This window comes from Haemorhous mexicanus, chromosome 3 (genome assembly GCF_027477595.1).
Source record: "Haemorhous mexicanus isolate bHaeMex1 chromosome 3, bHaeMex1.pri, whole genome shotgun sequence".
NCBI classification, from domain to species: domain Eukaryota; kingdom Metazoa; phylum Chordata; class Aves; order Passeriformes; family Fringillidae; genus Haemorhous; species Haemorhous mexicanus.
In genome coordinates this window covers 19,240,144-19,260,986 of record NC_082343.1, presented here as the reverse complement: position 1 = coordinate 19,260,986, position 20,843 = coordinate 19,240,144, and the positions used below count along the sequence as shown (strand labels likewise).

The following is a 20,843-nucleotide window of genomic DNA, read 5'->3' as shown; positions in this document are numbered from 1 at the left end:
CTACCATTAAATTCTGTAGTTGAAGCCCTGCAAATGATTTCTGGAAATGGTCTGCTGTTGTTTCGTTCTCTGTGCCAGAAGAAGTAACTTTAGCTTAAAAGCAAAGGAAAGTCTATTTCTGAGGGTCTGAAGAGATTGGTTTTCCCATCCTTTGCAGTCTTTCCCAGCTCCCTCACCCCATAGCTGTCTTTGTCTTGTTCCAGTTTAGCAACACTGGTTGCCAGTGCCCATCTGTACATGAGCCGTGGTGCTGGCATGGTGACGTCTGGAAACACCCTGTTACAGGAATTGTGGTTCCCGAGCCTGCCTGCGACACAGGAAATGAACTCATAGAGTCTCAGATTCAGAACAGGACAGCTTCAAAGCCTCAGAGGCTGTGGAGAGGGATGGCAGGGACAGCTGGCTCTCAGAACACTTGGAGGAGGGGAAATTTCCCCTCTACAAACCTCTTCTGCTTCATAATTGTCTGCTAACTACTACCTCGTGGAATAAGGACTTAAATTGCTGAAAATCTGCTTGTTAATAAGGTGACATTAGTTGAGAATATGGGTATTTATAGACTGTGCAGAAAACACACTGACCGTAATGGCATTTCTCAAAAATAGGAGCTGTGTTGTACCAAATCTCAGTTAAATGGCTGCATTAATAAATAAACCAGGTAAACTTGCTCGTTGATGAAATAAGAATTTGAGACTTCCTGAAGCTGAAATGCTTATATTTAATGTACTTGAAATACCTGGGGGAAAAAAAGGAGAGCACAGGGATGGCTCGTTCTGGGAAGAGCCTGTATTTTGTACAGAGAAAGCTTTTCAGGGAAGAGGTAGGGCTTAACGGCTGAAATGGAAGAGAGAGAATGGAAGTATTGAGAGAAACCAAGTACCACATATGATAGCATTGGAGTAAAAGCTGGAGAATTTGAAGAATGTCTAGCTAGGAGCCAAAATGGAGATCAACAACCATGAAGCATTAAAAAGCAATTTGACTTGCTAAAGACCATTGCAATGATAGATAAGTAGACATCTCCCATGAAACCCAGTATCAAACACCAGGCACCACCTGTTACTTCTCTTGGTATGGAAAAAAGCAAAGATACAAAGAATTCTGGTAATGTGAAAGAGGAGCAAACCCTCCTTTAGAATGGCTGTGCACTGGCTGGCACAGCAGACGAAGGCTGGAGAGGATTTAACTGAATTTACAGACTGTAAGACTTGGTCACATTGGAAAACTTAAGCATCCTAAAGGACTCCAAGGCCATTATGGTATTTTATCTTGAAGGAGTCTTATCAGTTAGCACTGGGATTGTTAAATGTTGCTTATTTTAGAAATGCACTGCTTCTAGAATCCAGCTGCTTTAGATGAATTTTGACATGAAAAGACATTTTTTGTTACTTTGGACATTGTGTTTATCTCAGGACTATGATGCTTTGTAGTTGACAGGTCTGTGAAGTCCATAAAGCCTGGGCTGGTTCAGCTGGCTGACTGGTGCAATGCTGACTACAGCCGAAAAACTTTAGATAACTTTGAAATGAAATTTGAATTCTTTCCTACCTTAAATGAAAAATCTAAAGTCTTAATACAGTTTAGTTTTCATTTTGAGCAAATTACAGATTTTAGTTTTTTTGTTTTTTTTTTTTCTTATGTGGTTAAAATAACCCTCAACACTTGGCTGTTCTCTCTGTTGTCTTCTAAAAATCTATAAATTATCTGTACTAATATATTAGGTTATACTATATTTCCACTGCGTCATTCCCTCTTGGATTTGCACTTCCGTCATTCCCAATTGCAGGCATTCTGAGTTCAGATTGGATTTGTTGAACCAATGTTTTTTAAGTCTGGTTGGTATTTTTTTGTTGTTGTTTTTTTTTTTTTTTTCTTTTTGAGAAACTTAAATCAATGAAAAAATCTTTCAGTTGCAGCCAAAGGAACAGGTGAACTTAATACAAGTTTTAAAAGATCATGCTAGTTGGGGAACACCAAATCCCACATAGTTTGTGTTGTGCAGGATTACTTTATTTCCTGAAGGGCTTGCAATGCTTGTCTACTGGGTGAGCTGTGTTCACTGTTAGCTCCACAAATAATAGATGGATTACTCCATAAAATTGTTATGAGGGAACATTGCCACTGCAGACTGTGGTACATTCCAGATATGATGCTCTTCCAAGAGTTGTTTTGAACTGCATGGCTCAAGTCCTTTCTGAGCAGTTACTGCTATCAAGAGTGCAGTAATTAAAGACAATTCTGTTTTTTTTTTCCCTTATCAGTCCAGCTGGCATAATTTCTACAGAGATGATCACATTTAAAATACCTTATGTATTAAAATACTGGCTAGAGATGTGGAATGTATTAAACATGTAGATTAACACTTTTTCTAATTGTATTTAATCTTCTGTTAAGTAGGGCTGCCTGCATTAGAATCTGTATTTTCTGTCACTTCATTATTCAGGCTACCTGTCCACTGCTTCAGAGCTTTCAGGTATAAATTTTTATAAGTTTGAAACCCCCACTGTACTGGAGAATGCTAGATCCTAAAGCAGTCTGAGGAGTGCAACAAAAATAAACTTGAACATTGAAATAATTCAGAATTTTCAAAGACTAAATTTTCAAAGATTCCTGTTTTTACATTCTTTTTTTCATGGTCAGTATGTTCTTAGATTTCCCATCCCATGTAGTATTAAAAATCTTAGTATGCTTTTGCTTGCCGCATGTTAATTGGCTTATTTATTCATCCTCTAAAGAAAAGACTCTTGATTAACTATTTCATTGGGCCATTGTTACATCTCTCTAAGTTCCCAGTCACTGCAGTTATGGCAGAGGAGACAAAATGCAGTGGAGAGTTAAGAATATATTTTGGTGTGACAGCTGCAGGTGAAGTTTTGCTGTCAGTGGATTTACAGCCACTTCTGTAAAGAGGGGCACAAATGAAGTACCATAGTACAGATCCTTTTTTAATCCTCTCAAACATGAGTGAAACAAAACTCCAATGACATTAGCTTGGTCAAATTCAGTGACTCAAAAGAGAAAAGTTACTAAACCAAATGAAAATGTACAGCCCAGCTCACATTCTAGAGAACTGGTTTGAGTCCCAGTTCTTCGTAGATGCGACTGAAAAAAATATTTAATCAGATGGCTACCTTATCATACAAAGTACTCTTGCTTTAATGTGTCATTGAAAGAACTTCAAGGCAAGCAGGTGCTTTCATTGCCTTTCTAAAAGAGTCCATAAAAATGAACAGAACTCAAGAGTTCCTCAGGGCTTAAGAAAAAGGAATTAATTAGCCCTATCTGTTAATGTTTGAAATGGTTCATGAATTGCTTGCTCAACAGGAGAACAAAGGCAGAAATATATGTTGCGGTACTGAGGATCTTTTCTTCAAATGTAGTAGTTCTAAAACATTTCTGAACAAAAGGTACAGAGGTAGCTATTATATCTGTGGAAAATAAAGCATTTCTCTTTGATCATATTAAATGAAGGCAGCTGAGCTGTCTGGACAAAAGTTACAACTGCCATGTCAGTGTTCTCAAGGGGCACAGATACGCTGAAGGGCCAAGCCCATGTGTCTGTGCTGGGGTTGCCCAGCAGCTGCAGGCACGAGTTTGAGCATCTGTGTTTGGCACAGATATGTGTGGTTTCCTTCATGAAGTGGTTGAAAACTTCTATTAAAAATTAATGTTGTAAGTGTCCCGGGTTTAAAGCAAAAGAATGTGTGTCTCTCTTCCTGAAATATCAGATATTTGCAGTCTCTCTGTCCCTTCTGTTCAATTATTACAGTAGACAGTAATTTTGAGCAGTGTACAGCAGTTTCAAGTCATGATATGGATGGATCCAACTAACCTAGAACAAATGGAACAGCATCACTGTACAGCCTATCTCTTCTGTGAGTGAATGTAAAAATAAGCAACCAGAAATTCCAAAAATGCTGCCAGACACCTGGAGAGGAGCTTTCTCTGCCTTAGTGTCCAGCTCTCATGTTGCCTGCAGTGTGAGAGAAAACCAGACTGCTGATACACAGTGGAATTTCACATAACTAATACATCTCTTCAGACCAAACTGAAGTTTAGCCAGCCCCTTGAATTTGCTCTCTGTGCTCAGCAGAAAGTCCTCCTTGGGCTTGACTTCCCTGGGCCAGGGGAGAGGGTACCCAGCAGGAATGTGTGGAATTGAAGGCTGGAAAAATCTGCTTGTCAAGCAGCATATTCTCCTGTTCTGAGTGGGTATCTAAATGAAAGTGATTTCCAAGGGCATCTGGTTCTGCACATGATCTAGAACAAACAGCAGAGGATTAATTTTTGTTTCAGAAGTGGAGGATTTAGGTCTGTCTCAGGGAGATGCTACGCAGGGGACTGCAAGGGGGAGCATTCCAGTCTGCAAAGCACTTTGCTCAGAATTAGCATTCAGGCAATTAAATAGCTCAGCTGGCTGGGCAGGCTTAGCTCTCTGAGCATTCAGCGAAGGTATCAGGGAAGAAAATGAGTTAAAAACTTCCTTGCTGTTCTGCCTTAATCTGTGTATGTTGTGTCTCCCCGCAAAGTTTGTGTCTGTAATGCAAGCCTTGCAATTTGGACTTACAATGATGTTAATTAAATTTGGTATTAAAAAGTCAAAGCAGTTGTAATTAACTGATTCTGTTTTTTCTGCAAGTGTTGATCGATTTTTCTGAGTAGCACATAACTACTGTGTTTTTCATGTTCTTTTTCCTCCTCCCTCCCCCAGGGTCATGTAAATTGAAAGCAAACTCTTACCTGAGTGTGGTGTTTGACCTTTCATGTTATTTATCAAAGTAATGACCTCCAATTTACCTTTTTATCTTATTAAAAGAAAGTTGTATTTAAGATGGGAGAAATTGGCTGCTGTAAGCACCTCACACAAGTTTTGATCTTGAGCTGTGGTCACATCTACAATGTTAATAGTTCTCATTTACCTACATATTGCCTGAAAAACCTTAGGAGAAAATCTTTTAATATCCTTTATTTACAACATGTTACGTTATGCCCTGCCTTTAGAGTACATGTTGCATGTCACTGAGAAGCGAGAGGTTCTCAATCAACAGTAATTCAATCCTGGGATTACTTTTTTGTCAACTTGGGAAAAACATGTGGTTATATTCTATCTTTTAAGTATTCATAACAGTTCATTTTGAGCTTCTGCTAAGGATCTAGTCTACTATTCAGAAAATTTGATATGTCTGCTGAAATGGCTTGATTTATTCAAATAAGGCTTTTCAAAATTTCTTTATAAACTTGAATATGCCTCGTTTTTAAGAGAAATTGGAAAGGAGGTTACTGAAACCAGCCCATTATTGGTTATTAAATAATCTCTATAGTGTGGGCATATCTCCTGCAGTTTTTCAAAGCACACGGGTAAATTGCAGTGCAAGGTGTGGATGGTGACATTGTTTATACCAAAATCTGTTTTTATAAATAGTGGCTATAGCTTAGTTTTGTGCACAATGATCTTGCTCTGTGCATGTCAGCCATTACTAGTTAGCTGTGACACAGACACTGACAAATCTCTATTCATTTGACTTATAGCTTGGTGTAATCACTGAAAATTGACGTAACTTCCCTCTTAAGATTTTGTTGAACAAATTTAAGTACTTTAAAACATTCCTGGCAGTGTGCATGGCTCCTTTCCCTGTTTTCGCTGTGTTGCAAAAGGTGAAGCTCAGAGCAGAGTTTTACTCATGTTAATTTAAAGTTATTTTTGAGCATCTGTAAACACTGCAGCTCTCTAAACTATGCTTTATGTGTTTCTTCAGGAACATCACGTGTCCATTGAGAACTTGGAGCATGGCTATGAGCAACACCAGTGACTCTGTGGTCCTGAGCAATGGCAGCATCTTGTCAAATGCTGCTGGCCCAGGGGTTGTTGCAGCGAATGACAGAGACATCACTGTCCAACAGCTGCCATCCAAGGAAACACCAAGAACAAAACCAAGTCCAAATGGCTGCCTGCAACTAAATGGTACAGTCAAACCATCCTTTCTGCCTTTAGACAACCAAAGAACCCAGCAGATGTTGTCGCAATGCTGCCATCCTTGTCCATACCATAATTCTTTAAGTAGCCATAATAGCAAGCAAGAATGTCATTCAGTGGTGGGCAGCTCAGCACCATCTCCTATGACCTCATGCTGTATGCAGCCACACAGTGAGTACTCAGCCTCTATTTGCCAAAAACACACCCCTGTCTATCAGCCTGCCTGCTGTCTTCAGCCCTCCCCATCCTTCTGCCTTCACCATCAGTGGCCTGACCATTTCCAGCATCAGCCTGTGCGGCAACACATAGCCAGGGCAAGGTAAGCAGGTTACATTATTTCTTAGTACTCAGCATGGATAATCTTTCCCTGAACTGTTTTGTTTTCTTACAGAAGTAGAAGATCTGAAAGGAAGATGAACCAAATTTCTTTTCCAGTGATTTTACAGATCAATTTTCAATGCATTACCAAGTCATTATTTCCAGGAGAAAACAAGTCAGGAGATTTGTTTTACTGGGCTCCATGAATATACCTGAAGTGAAACAGTTCTTTCTTGGAAGAAAAAAAACAGTTGTTTTTTTTTTTTCTTCTTGGGGATTGTTTGGAAGTCCATAAGTTCTTTTAGAAGACACAGGGTACACCTCTATTGTGTAAAACAGTCCAGTATAGAGATAGCTAAGAATACACTGAAAGATCTGGTATGTCTGCACAGTCCAATCAAAATACATATTTCCTTAAAAAGGTGCATTAAAAAATATTTTCAACAATTCTTTTCTCAAATGTACAGAGTGTTTTTTCTTTGCCAGGTCAGCTGGTTCATTGGGTTGCCCTCATGTCTTTTTAGTGTAGGTTATCTGCTAAACTTCAAAATTGTGCTCGGATTGAGAAATTTGGGATTGTTCCAGGTTTTAGTCCTTTCTGTTCTCTATTTCATAAGAACCTGCCTCTTTATATATGTTGCTTCAGAGTTCCAGAGCTTCTTGGAGCAACAAACACAAGAAAAATCTTCTACAGCCTCCTGGTCCTAGGCAAAATAAGCCAATCTAAGAGGCAATTTCTGAAAAGCAAATTCCCATTGAAGGGAGACACTTTGAAGCTTTTAAGCAAGGTTTTTTTTTTTTTCTGAGTTGCAGTTGGGCTAAAAGGGGTGGATTTTCATGGGAGCATTAAAACTACCCTTCTCCCTGTTCTCCAACATCTGCACCCTTATTCAAGAACTTGGAGCTGTAAGTGTTTCTCAGTCAGTTACAATGATTTTGTCTTGATGAAATATATGAGCTAATTTTAAACTCCTAAAAATATCAGACTGGGAAAAACATGTGGAAAAGCTCAAAGTGAATAAAGCTTTTTTCACCTAAGATAAAAGCAGATGAAAAATAGATGATAATACAGAGCGCAAATCAGCTTTCTCCTGCCAGTTATTCCACTTACAAATGGAAAAAATCTTAGTTGTCAAAACTGCTTATAATCAAAGATTATTTTCCACCCCATTCTAGTTTAAATGTCAAGCAAAGATGTTGTATAATTTTGTATGCAAAGGTATGCAGGAAGTTGAACTATTGTAGGATCAGTCATACTTTTCAAACTGTCAGAATGGTTGCACTGATTTCACTGTTTTTCTCCCTGTGTATCAGGGTTGTTAAACTTCATCTGTATTCCATAGTCATGAGGAAGGGAACAAATGCCATCCATAGTCTGGGTTTCTGGTTTTAGTCTAGAAATAAAGCCAGTGAAAATTTCTTCTGTATATGATAAAATAATGTTTTCCGTCACGCTTCACAGATACAAAAACTGTTTGAACTGCTCTGATTTTGGGCTCTTGAGCCAAGACACTGGTTTTTCATCTTCCTTGCCATACCATACCCTTCTACAAAAATGTACAGGAATTATGAATAATGATTTATGATAAATGGTTTGTCTTACTGCTAGCAGTCAAAACAAAGATGCAATCCAACCTTTAAAGCACTTACACTTATTTAACCAGCTCTATCTGTTAGCATACCCTGCATATCCCTATCAAATGATTACTGTACTGCTTCCATGAATTTTCACTCTGTAAACTGCCCATGGCTGCATTAATGGACAGTGTATACTGATGTAACTATCACTTAGCATGGAACCAAAGACTTCTCTTCTCTCTTCATACTCAGGAAGGTGTGTCTAAATACAATAGTCTGTCATCACATTGTGAAGTTATCACCCTGGGAGGCCACTGTCAATGTAGACATGTTGGGAGATGGTAAAAACTGGGAGCAACTGGATGCAGCCTTGCAGGTGGATGGCTGTGCACTGAGGAGGAAGCAGACTGCCTCATTTGTAGCTCCTTGGCACTGCTAAAAAGGAGAGGTGATAAATGTGTATTTATTTTTTATGTGTTTGGGTCACTTCCTGTAAACAGAAGAGTAACACTTAGGTGTGTGATAGTTCAATGTGGTATTGTTCCACACTCTTAATTTTATTGCAGTTTGAGTTTATAATCTGCACAGCAGCTTCTTCTCCAGGTATTTTATTACAAGGTTCATTGGAAATCATCCAGCTTTATGAAATGTGCATGTTTTAACAGGATTATTTAAAATGCAGGTTCTCATACAATACATTAGTTAAATTCAGTATGTAGTCAAACTACACCTAATTTAGCTTCTTTCTTTTTTAAAAAAATGCATTCAAATATTGTTATAATTTTAAGAGGGGGGAAAGTTGTGATTAGATAGAGGACAGTGAACACTCTTTACAAACTGTATCACTGATGCTTATGGCTCTGGGCAGGTAACCAATTGTTTCAGCACAACAGGCTTTGTCAGGTTTTGAAGCCCAAGGCTTGACATTTGTCAGTGACCGAATATTAAAGGAATGTGGCTCTGGTATATCATTGCAGATTGGAGTGAGTAAAGGCAGATTGAAATAATGCCACACTTTTCCTATCCTCTTAGAGCTGGCTGTATCTGGAAATTTGTAGAGGGTTCAGCTTTGAAGTTTAACTAAATTACATGGAAACATCATCTATCCACTGCATCTTGAGAGTCCGGACAACTGTTAATTTTTTTAGGTTGATAAAAACATTCTGTAGCATAAAAAGAAATATTTTGAGTGGTTTGGTGTTTTGCAGCATGATTGTGGTAAAAAATTATATTGTAAAAATAGGTAAAAGCAGTCAACATTTGGTTGTAATGATTCTGATGATTTTTGTATGTTTTTCTGAGGTTGGAAGATCTTGAGTAAAGTTTCTTGTGGTGTTTTGTGCACATATTTAAGAAGTAGCTCATGTAAACTGGTTCATACTTCTTTTTTTCAGTGGCCATAATATCTTGACCGCACAAACACTCCCTAGGAAATTCTAGCCATCTCTCCATATGACAATGCAGTTATCTTGGGGTTTGATTTGCTCTAGCCATTTCTAAATTTACCTGTGTACGAGCATGACACATTTCATTCTCTTCAGTACTGTTGGATGGGTTTTTTTTGTTCCCCTACCCTGCCCCTTCGGGGAGCTCATGCTGAAGTATCCGTTTTTGTTGGAATGCACTTACGTATCTCAAGAAACCTGGGGGCTTAGACACCCTGGAAGATATGAGTTACTGCCCCCCCCTTTGCTGCTGCTTCTGTAGTCATCAGCAGCCTTCATCAGGGTGGGTAGAAATGGGGAAAACCAGCCAAGTAAGACTGTGAAAGAAGCATGAAGACTGATCCATAATGACTGGAAGCACTGAGTTTGGAGTCCCTAGGGAAAAGCAAAAAATGTGCAGGCCAGTAGCATGCTTAGTGGGATGAAAGGAGGATAAAATAAATAGTGAACAGTTGCATAGTTCTCTAGAAGAACTATACACTACAATTTTTAAAAAGCAAAAAAACTCTTAAAATATTTCCCGGTGTTTTTCAAAACCTCTTCTTCATATAGGAATGTATGCATGTGAATAGGAGTGGCAGAGGAAGGATGTGTGGAGATCATTTAGGAAGTTGTCTCAGGATTGAGGAAGGCATGGAATAACAGTGGTGGTATCTCTGGTGCCAAATTGGATTGCTTCCTTCAGACATGTATGGGAAGTTTTTAGTAGGAAAACACCAGTTAAAAGCTACCTGTGTGCTTGTTAATCTTGATGTCAACTCTGCTGGAATCTCTCTGGTGATAAAATTTAGAAAGCTTAGGTCTGTGGACTCAGAGATAAAAGGTAGGGCAGAAGAGGTCAGGGAGCTGTGAAGGTACTGCTGGTGCTGCTGCTAAGGAAAATGCTCCAGACAGACAGTGTGTGCAGTGCTTGCACTTTCACAGTATCAAACCAATAAATTCATACAAGCATTCTTGGCTCAGGGTGAACCTGCTTTGTGTCACCCACTGTTATTTACTTTTTAAACTAAACTGTTGATGCTTTTGACTAAAGCAGACAAGTAAAGAAAACTGTTCTGAAAAGCATCTGAATTATCTGTGGTAAAAAAAAAAAACAAGCTGAAAGAATATATGGGATGATCTCCCCATGATCATGCAATCATCTCAAGCTGGAACAGGAAAATAAAATCTATTTAAAGCCTCATAGAATCCTTACTTTGGATAAAATTTAAGAGTTACTCCTCATCCCCCGCCAGCCTACTTTGGAGGTTTTAGCTCCCAAAGCTTAGTTAGTTTAAATTGCTGGATTCAAAGCTTTTGCTTGTTAGACCAGTTTATATTCCAAAAAAGCCAAAAGACAACGTCAGGAAACTGGTAAAGCATCCAGACGTATTGTACATCTTGCTTTCAGTTCAGTTTAAACCTCTTTTGGAGTGTTTTAGCATTGCAGATTTATGTGATGGTTCTGGGACTCTGGGTTTTGCGGTGTCTCAGCGTTCTGTACTGCACACTGTTTCAAACAGTACTGCAGACATGAGTGAATACTTACACTTCATTTAATACTTTAAAACAAAGCTCTGTAGAAATGAAAAAGCTGTGAAGTGAGGATAGAGCACTACAGCTGCCTCTTACCCATTTTAGATTTTTCCTTCTAGTTATTTGGCATAAATATTAGAACCAGAAAAAAAATAAAATCTCCTGTTTTTTCAAAAAGCAAGGGAATATTTGTTAAATGCCAATCTTAATAATGAGACTTTGTTATGAAACACTTCCCTGCTTGATTCCAGGAAAAGTATCATGGTTATCTAGTACATTCTGCATGGCTTGCAGAGCTGATTTTGCATATACATATGTATAAAATATTTTCAAATAGCCTCATTTCAGCAACATGAACTGTTCACAAAAATTTTTCCACTGAGCTTTTTTAACAACCTATCCTATTTTGAAAGATATTAGCTTCTGCTTTATTTGATGCATTAAAAGATATTTTAGTTTTTACTTTTTATTTTAATCGTATACTAATGTCTTTTGTACAAAATACATTTGCATATAATGATTTAAAAATTAATAAAGGAGCCTTTCTGCCTTCCCCTAAGAAGATTAAAATAGGAATTTTTAAGAAGAAACCTTTAGGTTAGATTTCTGGAAGTGGGATTTCTGAAATGTTTTATCAGCGTTTAGCAACTAAAAAGCAAAAGCTGTGACCATCATTTCATTCATAGTTCAGGGTGTTAGAAATATTTTGGTTCATGTTATAGATCAGGAGTTCCTGAAATACAAATTCTGGCTCTGTTCTCATTTAAGCCATTTTTTCTATGCCAGAATAGGAGTTCTCCTTATTATGAAGCATTAACAACCCAATGGCATACTTGGGATTTTGATGTAGTTGAGAAAAAAGAAATGTGAAGCCATCTCATGCATCCGAGTCCAAATGTGGGATTCTCTGTTGAGCATGTGTGGAAAAGTAGATTTTCCCTGTGACCAAATGAACTGGGTTTTTTTTCTTTCTTTGAAATAATTTTTCATGTCAGTTAATTTGAGCTGTGCTTCTTCTTTTTCACACATTTTTATTTTAGTCTTGCATGATCTCTGAGTGTGATACCTTAAGAGTTTTATTCTGGTTTTATTAATTCATTTACTCTTCCCATGTTAAATATCATGCATTGTTGGCAGTGCAAACAACTTGCTGCACTTTCTGTAACTGAAAGCAAAGAGCTGACACATAGATACCAGAATGCAAATTAAAATGCCGTTTATAATTTGGTGGCTGACCAAATTAAAAATAGCATGGCTAAGAAAGTATTAAATGCATTTTAAGAAACCAATGTCATTCTGGGCTCTCCAGGGGATTTTTAGAGGCTTTGGAATTGTACTAATTAAACATTAGTGTTGGTCTAGACTTTAGGTTGTTTGGAATCCAGCAATTTTGCCATAGGAATGTGGTGCTTGGTGCTTTGGTCTGAGTGCAGCTGGAGACCAGCCTGGCTGTATTTTGCTGTGTAGGTTCTGCTCCTTAGGGAATTCAGGTCCTGTGATGAATCTCCTGTGCCCTGTATCCCTCACCTTTCCCTGAACAACAGAGGAGCTCACTCATAACTAGCAATCTGCTGGGCCTTTGAACTGCTCTCCTTAGAAGATGAAAAGCTGCGGGAAACTCAGCTTTATGGGAGGGAAACCATAAAAAAGCATGGCTCCTTTCTTTTGTACCAAATTGACTGGAAAACCAGCATCAGCTGTGCTTGTTCTGGAAAAGGACTAATTGGTGTGGGGTTTGAGATGACTTTTAAAACTGAGCATTTATGTACACTTAGAAAAAACCCACAACATCCAAAATTATGTCAGCTTGTTGGAATATTTTGATGATGTATGGTTGTTTTCACATACTTTTAATTTAGAATGAGGTTGTAGTAAAGTTCAAGTGTGGATAACACCAGACAACAAAGAACAACAGTCTAAACTATGCATGGCCAATGACCTGATTTTCATCACCCTTTAAGAGATGGGTTTTGAAAGATTTGCATATTCCTTCATAAAAATTTTGAGTCTTCCTTTTATGGGGGAAAGTGCAAAATTATCAACATCACCTTCAGAAAGCTCTTTATGAGTTACCATCATTGTTTCTGTCTCTAACTCTTTCTAAAATCACTTGTTCATCCTCTCTGATAATTTCAGCGTCGTCTTCATCTCCTAGTGAATAATAATAGATGTCCACGCTTTTAATTGGTCAGTGGTGCTAGAATAGCAAAACAAAACAAAACCCCTAAACACAGTGCCAGAGGGAAATACAGAGGATACCTGAGCAATTTGGCATCGATTTTGCTACACAAAAATTGCAGTGAGATTCTACTAAATAAAGAAATCTCTTAAAAACTGGACTATCAATGCAAAATAGAATTGAGATGGAACCACTGACAGATCAGTGGCGGTAAGTGAAGTTACAGCTAGAAATCCTGCTGATATTTCAGATAGCTTAGTCTCACTATTGGCATATTAGGTTGTGTTTTAGTTCTTTTCTAGTAAAATCATAGATTTATGTTCTGGACTGGAAAAGCTGATTTGAATCACTTCTGCCACTTCTCCCATATTTTCTAGCATGTTGATAGGATGCCTTTCCTCAAAAGTCTTATGTTACATTTCTATTTGTAGGATGTTTAGTTTGTTCTGTCAAAGGGATGAACTTTTGCAAACATTTTGCTGAACATTGATTATGTTACATCTGTTTTATAGTCTGTTCAATCCTAGAGCGCTTTTTTGGGGTTTTAGCTGCAATACTGGATGTATTTAGCTACTTAAATGTTCAGTAAATATTTCCTTTTTTTTTTTTTTTTTTTGCTTGCTTGTTACTGAGCATACAAAACAAATTTCATGTCAGGAGATCCAGAAGATAATGTTGCATTATATTTGTACAAGTTTTCATTAGCACTAGCAAAAGCTAGAGAGCCTTCTTTGTGCAATTATATATTTAAATCCTTTTAAATATATTAATTATGTTGAATAGACATTTGTTTTATATCACTTAAAAGTTACAGCATTCTAAATGACTAAATTCACAGATATTGGAACAGGAGTTCAACACTGAAGAGAAATATTTGACTAAATTTAGAACAAAGATCTGAAGTAACAGTATTTTCATTTGCTGCAAGAGATTGAATGTGCGGAAAGGTAAAAACTGTTGTTTGTCCCTGTTGTTAGATGAATAATCTGGAGAAATTTTAAGTGCTTTAGTCTATCTTTAGAAAGGCTCTCTGGTTGAAGAAGGTTTTCTGAGAGCAAAACTGAACTCCCTGGTAACTTACAATCACAAAGTCTTATATCTGCACAGAAAGGAAGACTGAAGCATGTATCAGTTGAAGTGTGGTTTATGACACTCCAAGTCTCCCTACTCCAGAACCAAACTTCCATCTGCTTAATGTCAGTCTTTAATATCTACAGGAACATGTACTTCAGCCTGTGTGGAGAGACATCGTCATAAAAATAGGCACTCTTGGACATTTTCATTCTCAGTGGTATCATGAGATGGGGGTTTTCTTCTGTGTATGTTGTGACTCCTTGAGTCATGTTAATTTTCTGTCAGAGAAATCCAAGATGTGGCCATGACCTTGTGTTGCTCCATTCAACTGGGAAGTGTAATAAAAACAGCTTTGAAATGAAATATTTCTAAGGAAGGGACTTCTTGCCAGTAAAAATGTTGAAAACTATTCTAGTCATCATTTAAATCCCAGAACATATTTATTCATTTCACTGTAGTTACCAAGAAAAGAGAAAAGACTAATGGTTTTAGACTTGTGAAAGATCTTGATATAATACTAGTCTGCTCCAAATTAGCTGTTGGCTTGTTTTCAAATAATGATTCATGGTGGTATTTTACTAATCTTTTTTAAAATTCTCTTTAATAGATCAGAACGTTTGTTTAATTTGCCAGGCAGTGCTCTACGTAGTCTTGCCTTCAGTGTTTCAAAAGTTTAAGGAATATATATATAGCTTCAATTAAACCTTTTGAAGAAGTGTATACTTTAAATTGTGTATAAACTTTGCCATTTAAAGCAGGGAGAATCCAGTTGAAGTATGCTTGGTGGCAATCTTCTTATTGACAGTTTTTGAGCAGTGCTTAAAAGTGGCTACACTCATTGGAGAAAAGTTTAGGGAAACAAGAAAACAAAAAAAGTGTTTGGGGGAGTGTGTGTGACTTGGCTCCTTCATATGCTCTCAGATTTTCCTACAGAGAAGATATTTAATTCCTTTTCAAGACAGGTGAACCAAGCAGATGCTATAAAGAGCCAGCTTTCCCAGTGGTTGATAATACTTAGTCAGTTGTTGAAGATGAAAGAGGAAAGACATTAGAAGTCAGTATTGCAAAAATGGGTTTCTAAGGAGCCTTAAACTGAAGACTTGGCCAGTAAATCCTGGGCTTATATGTGGATACCATCCCTGTAGAGCAGTGAGGAAAAGGAGAGGGGGGAAAAACCCAACAATCCCCCCAGCCTTGGAGATAATTATAAGAGGATCATTTCTGTTTCAAATCCTCTGTATGTTATAAATTTATAGAAGTTTTAATTTTAGCATATAATGATTTATACAGGGTTAGAATAAAATAGACTATTTCAGTTGGGAGGGACCTGCAAGGATCACCTGACCTATTCAGGGCTGACCCAGTTAAAGCATCTTGTTAAGGGCATTGTCCAAATGCCTCTTGAACACTGACAGGACTGGGACATCAGCACATTCCTAAGACCATCTGGTCAGGTGTTTGACCACCTTCTAGATAAAGAAATGTCCAGTCTAAAGGTCCCCTGGCTCAGCTTTGAACCATTCCTGCATGTCCCAGCACTGGATTCCAGGCAGAAGAGATCACTTCTCTACTTCCCTGCCTCAAGAAGCTGTAGAGAGCAGTGAGGTCACTGCTCAGCTTCCTTTTCTCCAAATTAGACAAGTCCAAAGTCCTCAACCCATCTTCTTAGGACATTCCTCACAGTACTGTTACTAAACTTGCAAATGAAGATACATCTAGTTTGTTAATATCATTTCCATCTCTGGTGCCTTAATGGAAGCATATTTCCCTGTTGTACTCTGGCATGAGCCAGAGTTTTGTCCATGAGAGGTGTCAAAACTCCCTGTTACTTGTGCAGAGTAGGTTAATAAAGTTTAATATTGATTTTATAGCAGAAAGGGAGTGAGTGAAATGCTGGCTTAGTTAAGGATACAGGGTTTGCCCCACTCTATGGAGTTTTTTCCAGTGGGCATGCTGTAGGTCAGTAAAGCTTAAACTTCTATGCTGAATCTAAATCAGTAAGAGGAAGAATCAGTCAGACAATGATTTTATTGTTAACACCTTCCTTACAGTTGCTTTCTTCACAGAAAGGTAATCTTATATGCTCCTATTTGCTGTGAAAATAGAGCAGATGCTCAGTTGGAACTGAAGAGATAAGTAAGAACACAACAAGAAAAGCAGATGGGAACTTTTATAAAGCTTGATGTCTCAACTGTAAAAATGTGAATTGACATCTGTAATACAGTTGCCAAATAGCATATTGATTTTTGGTCTGCTAAGTTGCATTTTGCTTAATTTTAAGCAAAAGAACAGTCATGTGTACAGCATTAAGAAAAGTTGCAACATTGACATTTTGCACATTTTTACGGGATGAAATAGCAGTTAGTTTCAGATAATTTTACCCTGATAATGTAGACATTAAAAAATATTAAATCCTTTTGGATTATTCCTTGATATTTTATGTGGGGGAAAACCCATGAAAATTAGTTGCATTCTTCTTTGTTTTTATTAAACCTTAAAAAAGCAACTTACCAGAAAACTGAATTCTCTGTTTCCTTTACAACATCATTTTGCTGTAGGTTGTCCTGTTCCTTAGAGATCTAAACAAGTGCAGACAAATACAATGAACTTTGCATGTTTAAAGAACATCTAGATAGAATTCATTCTTAAAATAATGGAAAACTGCTCATCATAGCAAAAAAATTAAATTGGGAGGCTTATAAAAACTTTTTTGGCAACTCAATCTGTTGGATTTGTTGTCTGAGTGATTGTTAAAATGATAAAGCACATAGGTGTTACGTCAGATATAACAGCAAAAGCTAACCTGATATTTAGGAGCAATTCAGATTGCTCTCTTGGGTCAGTGACATTCTGAAAACACAAGGATTTTCTTTCTGTGCAGGGATTTAATTTGTATTGTATGTTCTGATGGAGAATGTACAACACAATACATATGTCATTCTATCCTGCAGGGATTTCGCTTATCCAGGAGTATAATAATGACCAAAAGCTATGTTTTATCACTTCTGGTAACCAGATCTACCAACAAAGAGAATAGTTTCCCTCTGGCAAAGTAAAGCATTGAGGTTAAATACCTCATAATCCTTGGACAGGGGAGTCACACTGACAGTCTCGGATTTATCCAGTGCTCTTTGTTGTTTCCTTAGACCTAAAAATAGGGCACAACAATCACAGGCAGAGCCTTTGTGCTGCCCCATGTCAGGCTGGTAGCCATTAATTTCAGCTTAAAGTCTAACTGGCTTATTGTTCCTCCAAAGAAAAAAAGAGGAAAAGCCTTTCTATATCCAAGTTCCAGTCTCTACATCTGCTCATGGTGAAATAGAAATTAATTGCAGCTAAGTGAAATGGCATAAATCAGAAATCAAGTGTTTAGCCAGGGCAGTATTCAGAATTGTAACAGGAATTTTAGGAAGGTAATGTTTGGATAAGTTAGTACAAAGATATGATTTGGAATATGTTGATGCTTTTTGACTCAAAAAAAGACCCCAACCAACATTACTGCCAGTGTAAGCAGGAATGTTCCTATTTAAAATCATATTAATATCTCTTTCAACCTCTTAGGGTATTGATAGTTGCCTTTTTAACACTTCTTTGAAATGATGGGTGCTTCATAACAGTTAGAAAACTCTTCAAAGTACGCTTCAAAACAGAGCCTGTTTTCCTAATTTTCTCTTTCATGGCTACATTCTTCAGGGTTTCTTGCACCCACTAAGGAAGCAGCAAGCATTAATTCTTTGGGGTGTGAGGCCAAGGGGTTGCTTATATTGATACCTTTCTCACAACCGAGGTTTGTGAAGAAAGCCTGAAAAAAATGCCTTGGAATATCTAGATAGTTTTGTTGTCCTCTGACACATTCAGGTTTGTATTTCCCTGAAATGCATTAGATTAATAAAACACACTGCATATGAAGTTAATCAGCCATAGTGTTATTATTAAGTCCCATGCTGTGGAATGTGTTTTGAAATATTGCCTTGTGCCATGTGATGTCCAGGTGACATGAAGGTTATGAACTAGATTTAATAATACGTAGGATTTCCAAAAGCTTGTTTTCCAGTGTGATATTTGAAATTAGGATCAAACTCTCCTCTATGATTACCCTATTAACTTTCATGAGAAAACTCATTTAGTGCTGTAATCAAAAGGAGGCTTTGGCTTCCCTGGGAACCCAAAGTCAGGATGTTGCCATGTGGCACAGCATGTTCCCCTCCAGGAAGCTCAAGTGTTGTTCGTTATCTTTCTCATGTTGAAAAATATCAAAAGCAATCATATTTTTTATACCTGTGAACTGCCCCTATTCAAGTAGGTTTCTTCACAAAGAAACGAATGATTTCTACTACATCACTGTTCAAAATAGCAATAGAAACACTGAGGTTCAGTGCTTATTTATGCTGGAAAAGTGAATAATTGGAGCTGTAGTAGTCCAGTCCAAAGCTGATCAATCCTCCTGATACTTGTAAGTATCAGCAAGTACACTTGCTGATATTACAGCAGCCCTTTTTAAAGACACCATTCCTCCTTTTCAGCATGTTATACAGAAGGATCCTGGGCATCCAAAATACATTTCATACTGAGAAACATATGGGGGTTTTAACCAATCAATTTATCTTTTCTTTATGTATTTCTTAATTGTGTGATGTTCAGACAAAACTTGCCACTAGGAAAGGACAGGATGAAGCAAAGCATATGTTGAGCAGTGGCTGACACTCACAGTAAATGGTGCTAGAACAGAACCCGTCCTTTTCTTCCTCTTTCCCTTTTCCCTTCTTGGTGCAGTGTGTTAGATTTTATCAGTGACTGCAGTTTGTGCAGTAACTTGGTTGTGCTGGTCTTGTCACCAACAACTGTGATTGTCACTTTCTGCTATCAGACTTGTGAGAACTAAGTACAAAGGTAATTTAATACACAGATCAACTTGGCTTTTGTCCCAGCAAAAGAGTGGAATTCACCACTTCTTTCTTACAAAAACTCATGAGGACTCTTTTTGTCCACACTTTTTTTTGGAGGCTGATGCTGTTATTAAAACTGGCTCAATGAAAGTATAATACTTAAAAAATTAGATACAGCAACATTCATTAAGTGGGAAAGATCTCATTTTGCCATGCATTTCTGTATTTTAGAGCATAACTAAAGAATTTTGGGGCATAGTTTTCAGGGATAACTTTTCCTATTGACCAATATAATAAAGTTATCACAACAGCTGCAAGGGATTGGTTACACTGCTGGAATTTACCGGAGTGTACCCAGGATTTTTCAATGCATGCTTTTCAAAACAAAAGTTTGATAGCAGGTGTGACCTTTAACCCTGCCTAGCTTTGAAGAACTTAAGCATCATCATTTGTTCAGCACTGAATATATTTTGCAGGTGGAGGAAACAGAGGGAAATGTAGTTTGGTTTTGATGGGACTGGGGGAGGATGAGGAATGACTGTGTTGGTATTTTTACCCACTTTGTGTAAACCAAATTAGACAAATTTAATTTTAAAGTAGCCCCCATGCAGAAGAAAACAATTTAATCTGCTAATATAAACCGGAATTGTCATAGAAACCTTTATACAAGTCAGCATAAATACAAAGCCTGTACTAATCATTATTGGGTGGCTCTGCTTGTGCCAAAGTGTTGCCTGATACTGTTACTCACGGCAGAGCCTATTATGGCACAGACAAAGAATATATATATGGAAATTCAGATCTTTAGAAACGAAAGCTAGAAATTAATGTTTAAATTACCTTACCAACAGTAAGTATGTCTGCTTATATTTTTTTCTCATCAAACCCAGGATTCTATGCTGCAGTTAAAAAATTGTTATTTCCAACACTCTGACTTTGCCCCCTTTTCCATACAGTCGTGAAGGCATGTTCAGTGTGTGCTCTGCCTTGGTGCAAGTTCATGAAAGGGACTGTCTGTTTAAGCATTTCTCTTCATCCAGAGTCCTGTTACTGTTCACTTCAGGTTCGAGTGAGTTCTGACTTCAGTACCTGGTTTCTGATCCTCCAGTCTAGCCTGAGTTGGGAAAAGTTGATTTTGTGGTTGCAGCTGTAGATCAGACAATGAGCAGTCCCCCAAGCCTGCCACAGCTTCTTTTCAGCCTCAGGGAATTTACTGTTCAAAGTAATTTCAGAACTCAGTTCAGTTGGGTTTCTCTACATTCTGGCTGCTGGTGAGTCTATTGTAGTGCCACCAGCAGCTTTTAGCATGAATTGGAAAATTGGGTATGTTCTGTACCTCTGGAAGTCAGATTTGTGCACCTAGTCTGAAGGTTGGTGACACTTCATAAATTTAATCTTGTGGCTGCATTCAACCGAGAATCTTTGTCTGTACCTTTCATTAATCCTTGAGTTGCTCTACAACTAGAGAATGGTGAATCTGCTTTTCTCCAATTTTCTTGTGGCTGAAAGGAGCAAATCTTACTCTTGTGTAGTAGTAAACAACTCTTACTACTTTGAAGAACAGCAAATTTCATGTCTATGTAGGGGATTAAGTTTTTCTGAAAATCTCTGAGGAGTCTGACTTGTTTATCTGTGTGTGAAAGCATGCAAATCTATGCTTTTGGCAACCTCAGTGTGATGTTACTAAGTGATCTATATTATGCAGGCACCTGCTTCTTAACTCAGTGCTTTCCATACTTTTTAAAAGAAGTAATATTAAATGTCCTTGGTGGTAAAACAAATCCATATCTTAACTGAAGCCATTGTATGGTTACAGCTTCGGAGTGATTTTCTGTCACATTCTTGAAATTATTTGCAGATTGTTTATGAAAGGT

General features: G+C 37.7%; 1 protein-coding gene across 3 annotated transcripts in view; it reads left to right on the top strand.

Annotated features, from left to right (window-relative positions):
* Window positions 1-20,843, top strand: part of DISP1 (dispatched RND transporter family member 1) — an 89,907-nt gene that overhangs the window by 52,369 nt on the left and 16,695 nt on the right. For 2 of the 3 annotated variants that reach the window (XM_059840982.1, XM_059840981.1), the window contains exon 2: window positions 5,757-6,293. In XM_059840982.1, coding sequence (XP_059696965.1) covers window positions 5,757-6,293 — 537 coding nt within the window. Of the gene's footprint in view, window positions 1-5,756; window positions 6,294-20,843 lie in introns of those variants that run through there. The other variant, XM_059840984.1, reaches the window with a different exon arrangement.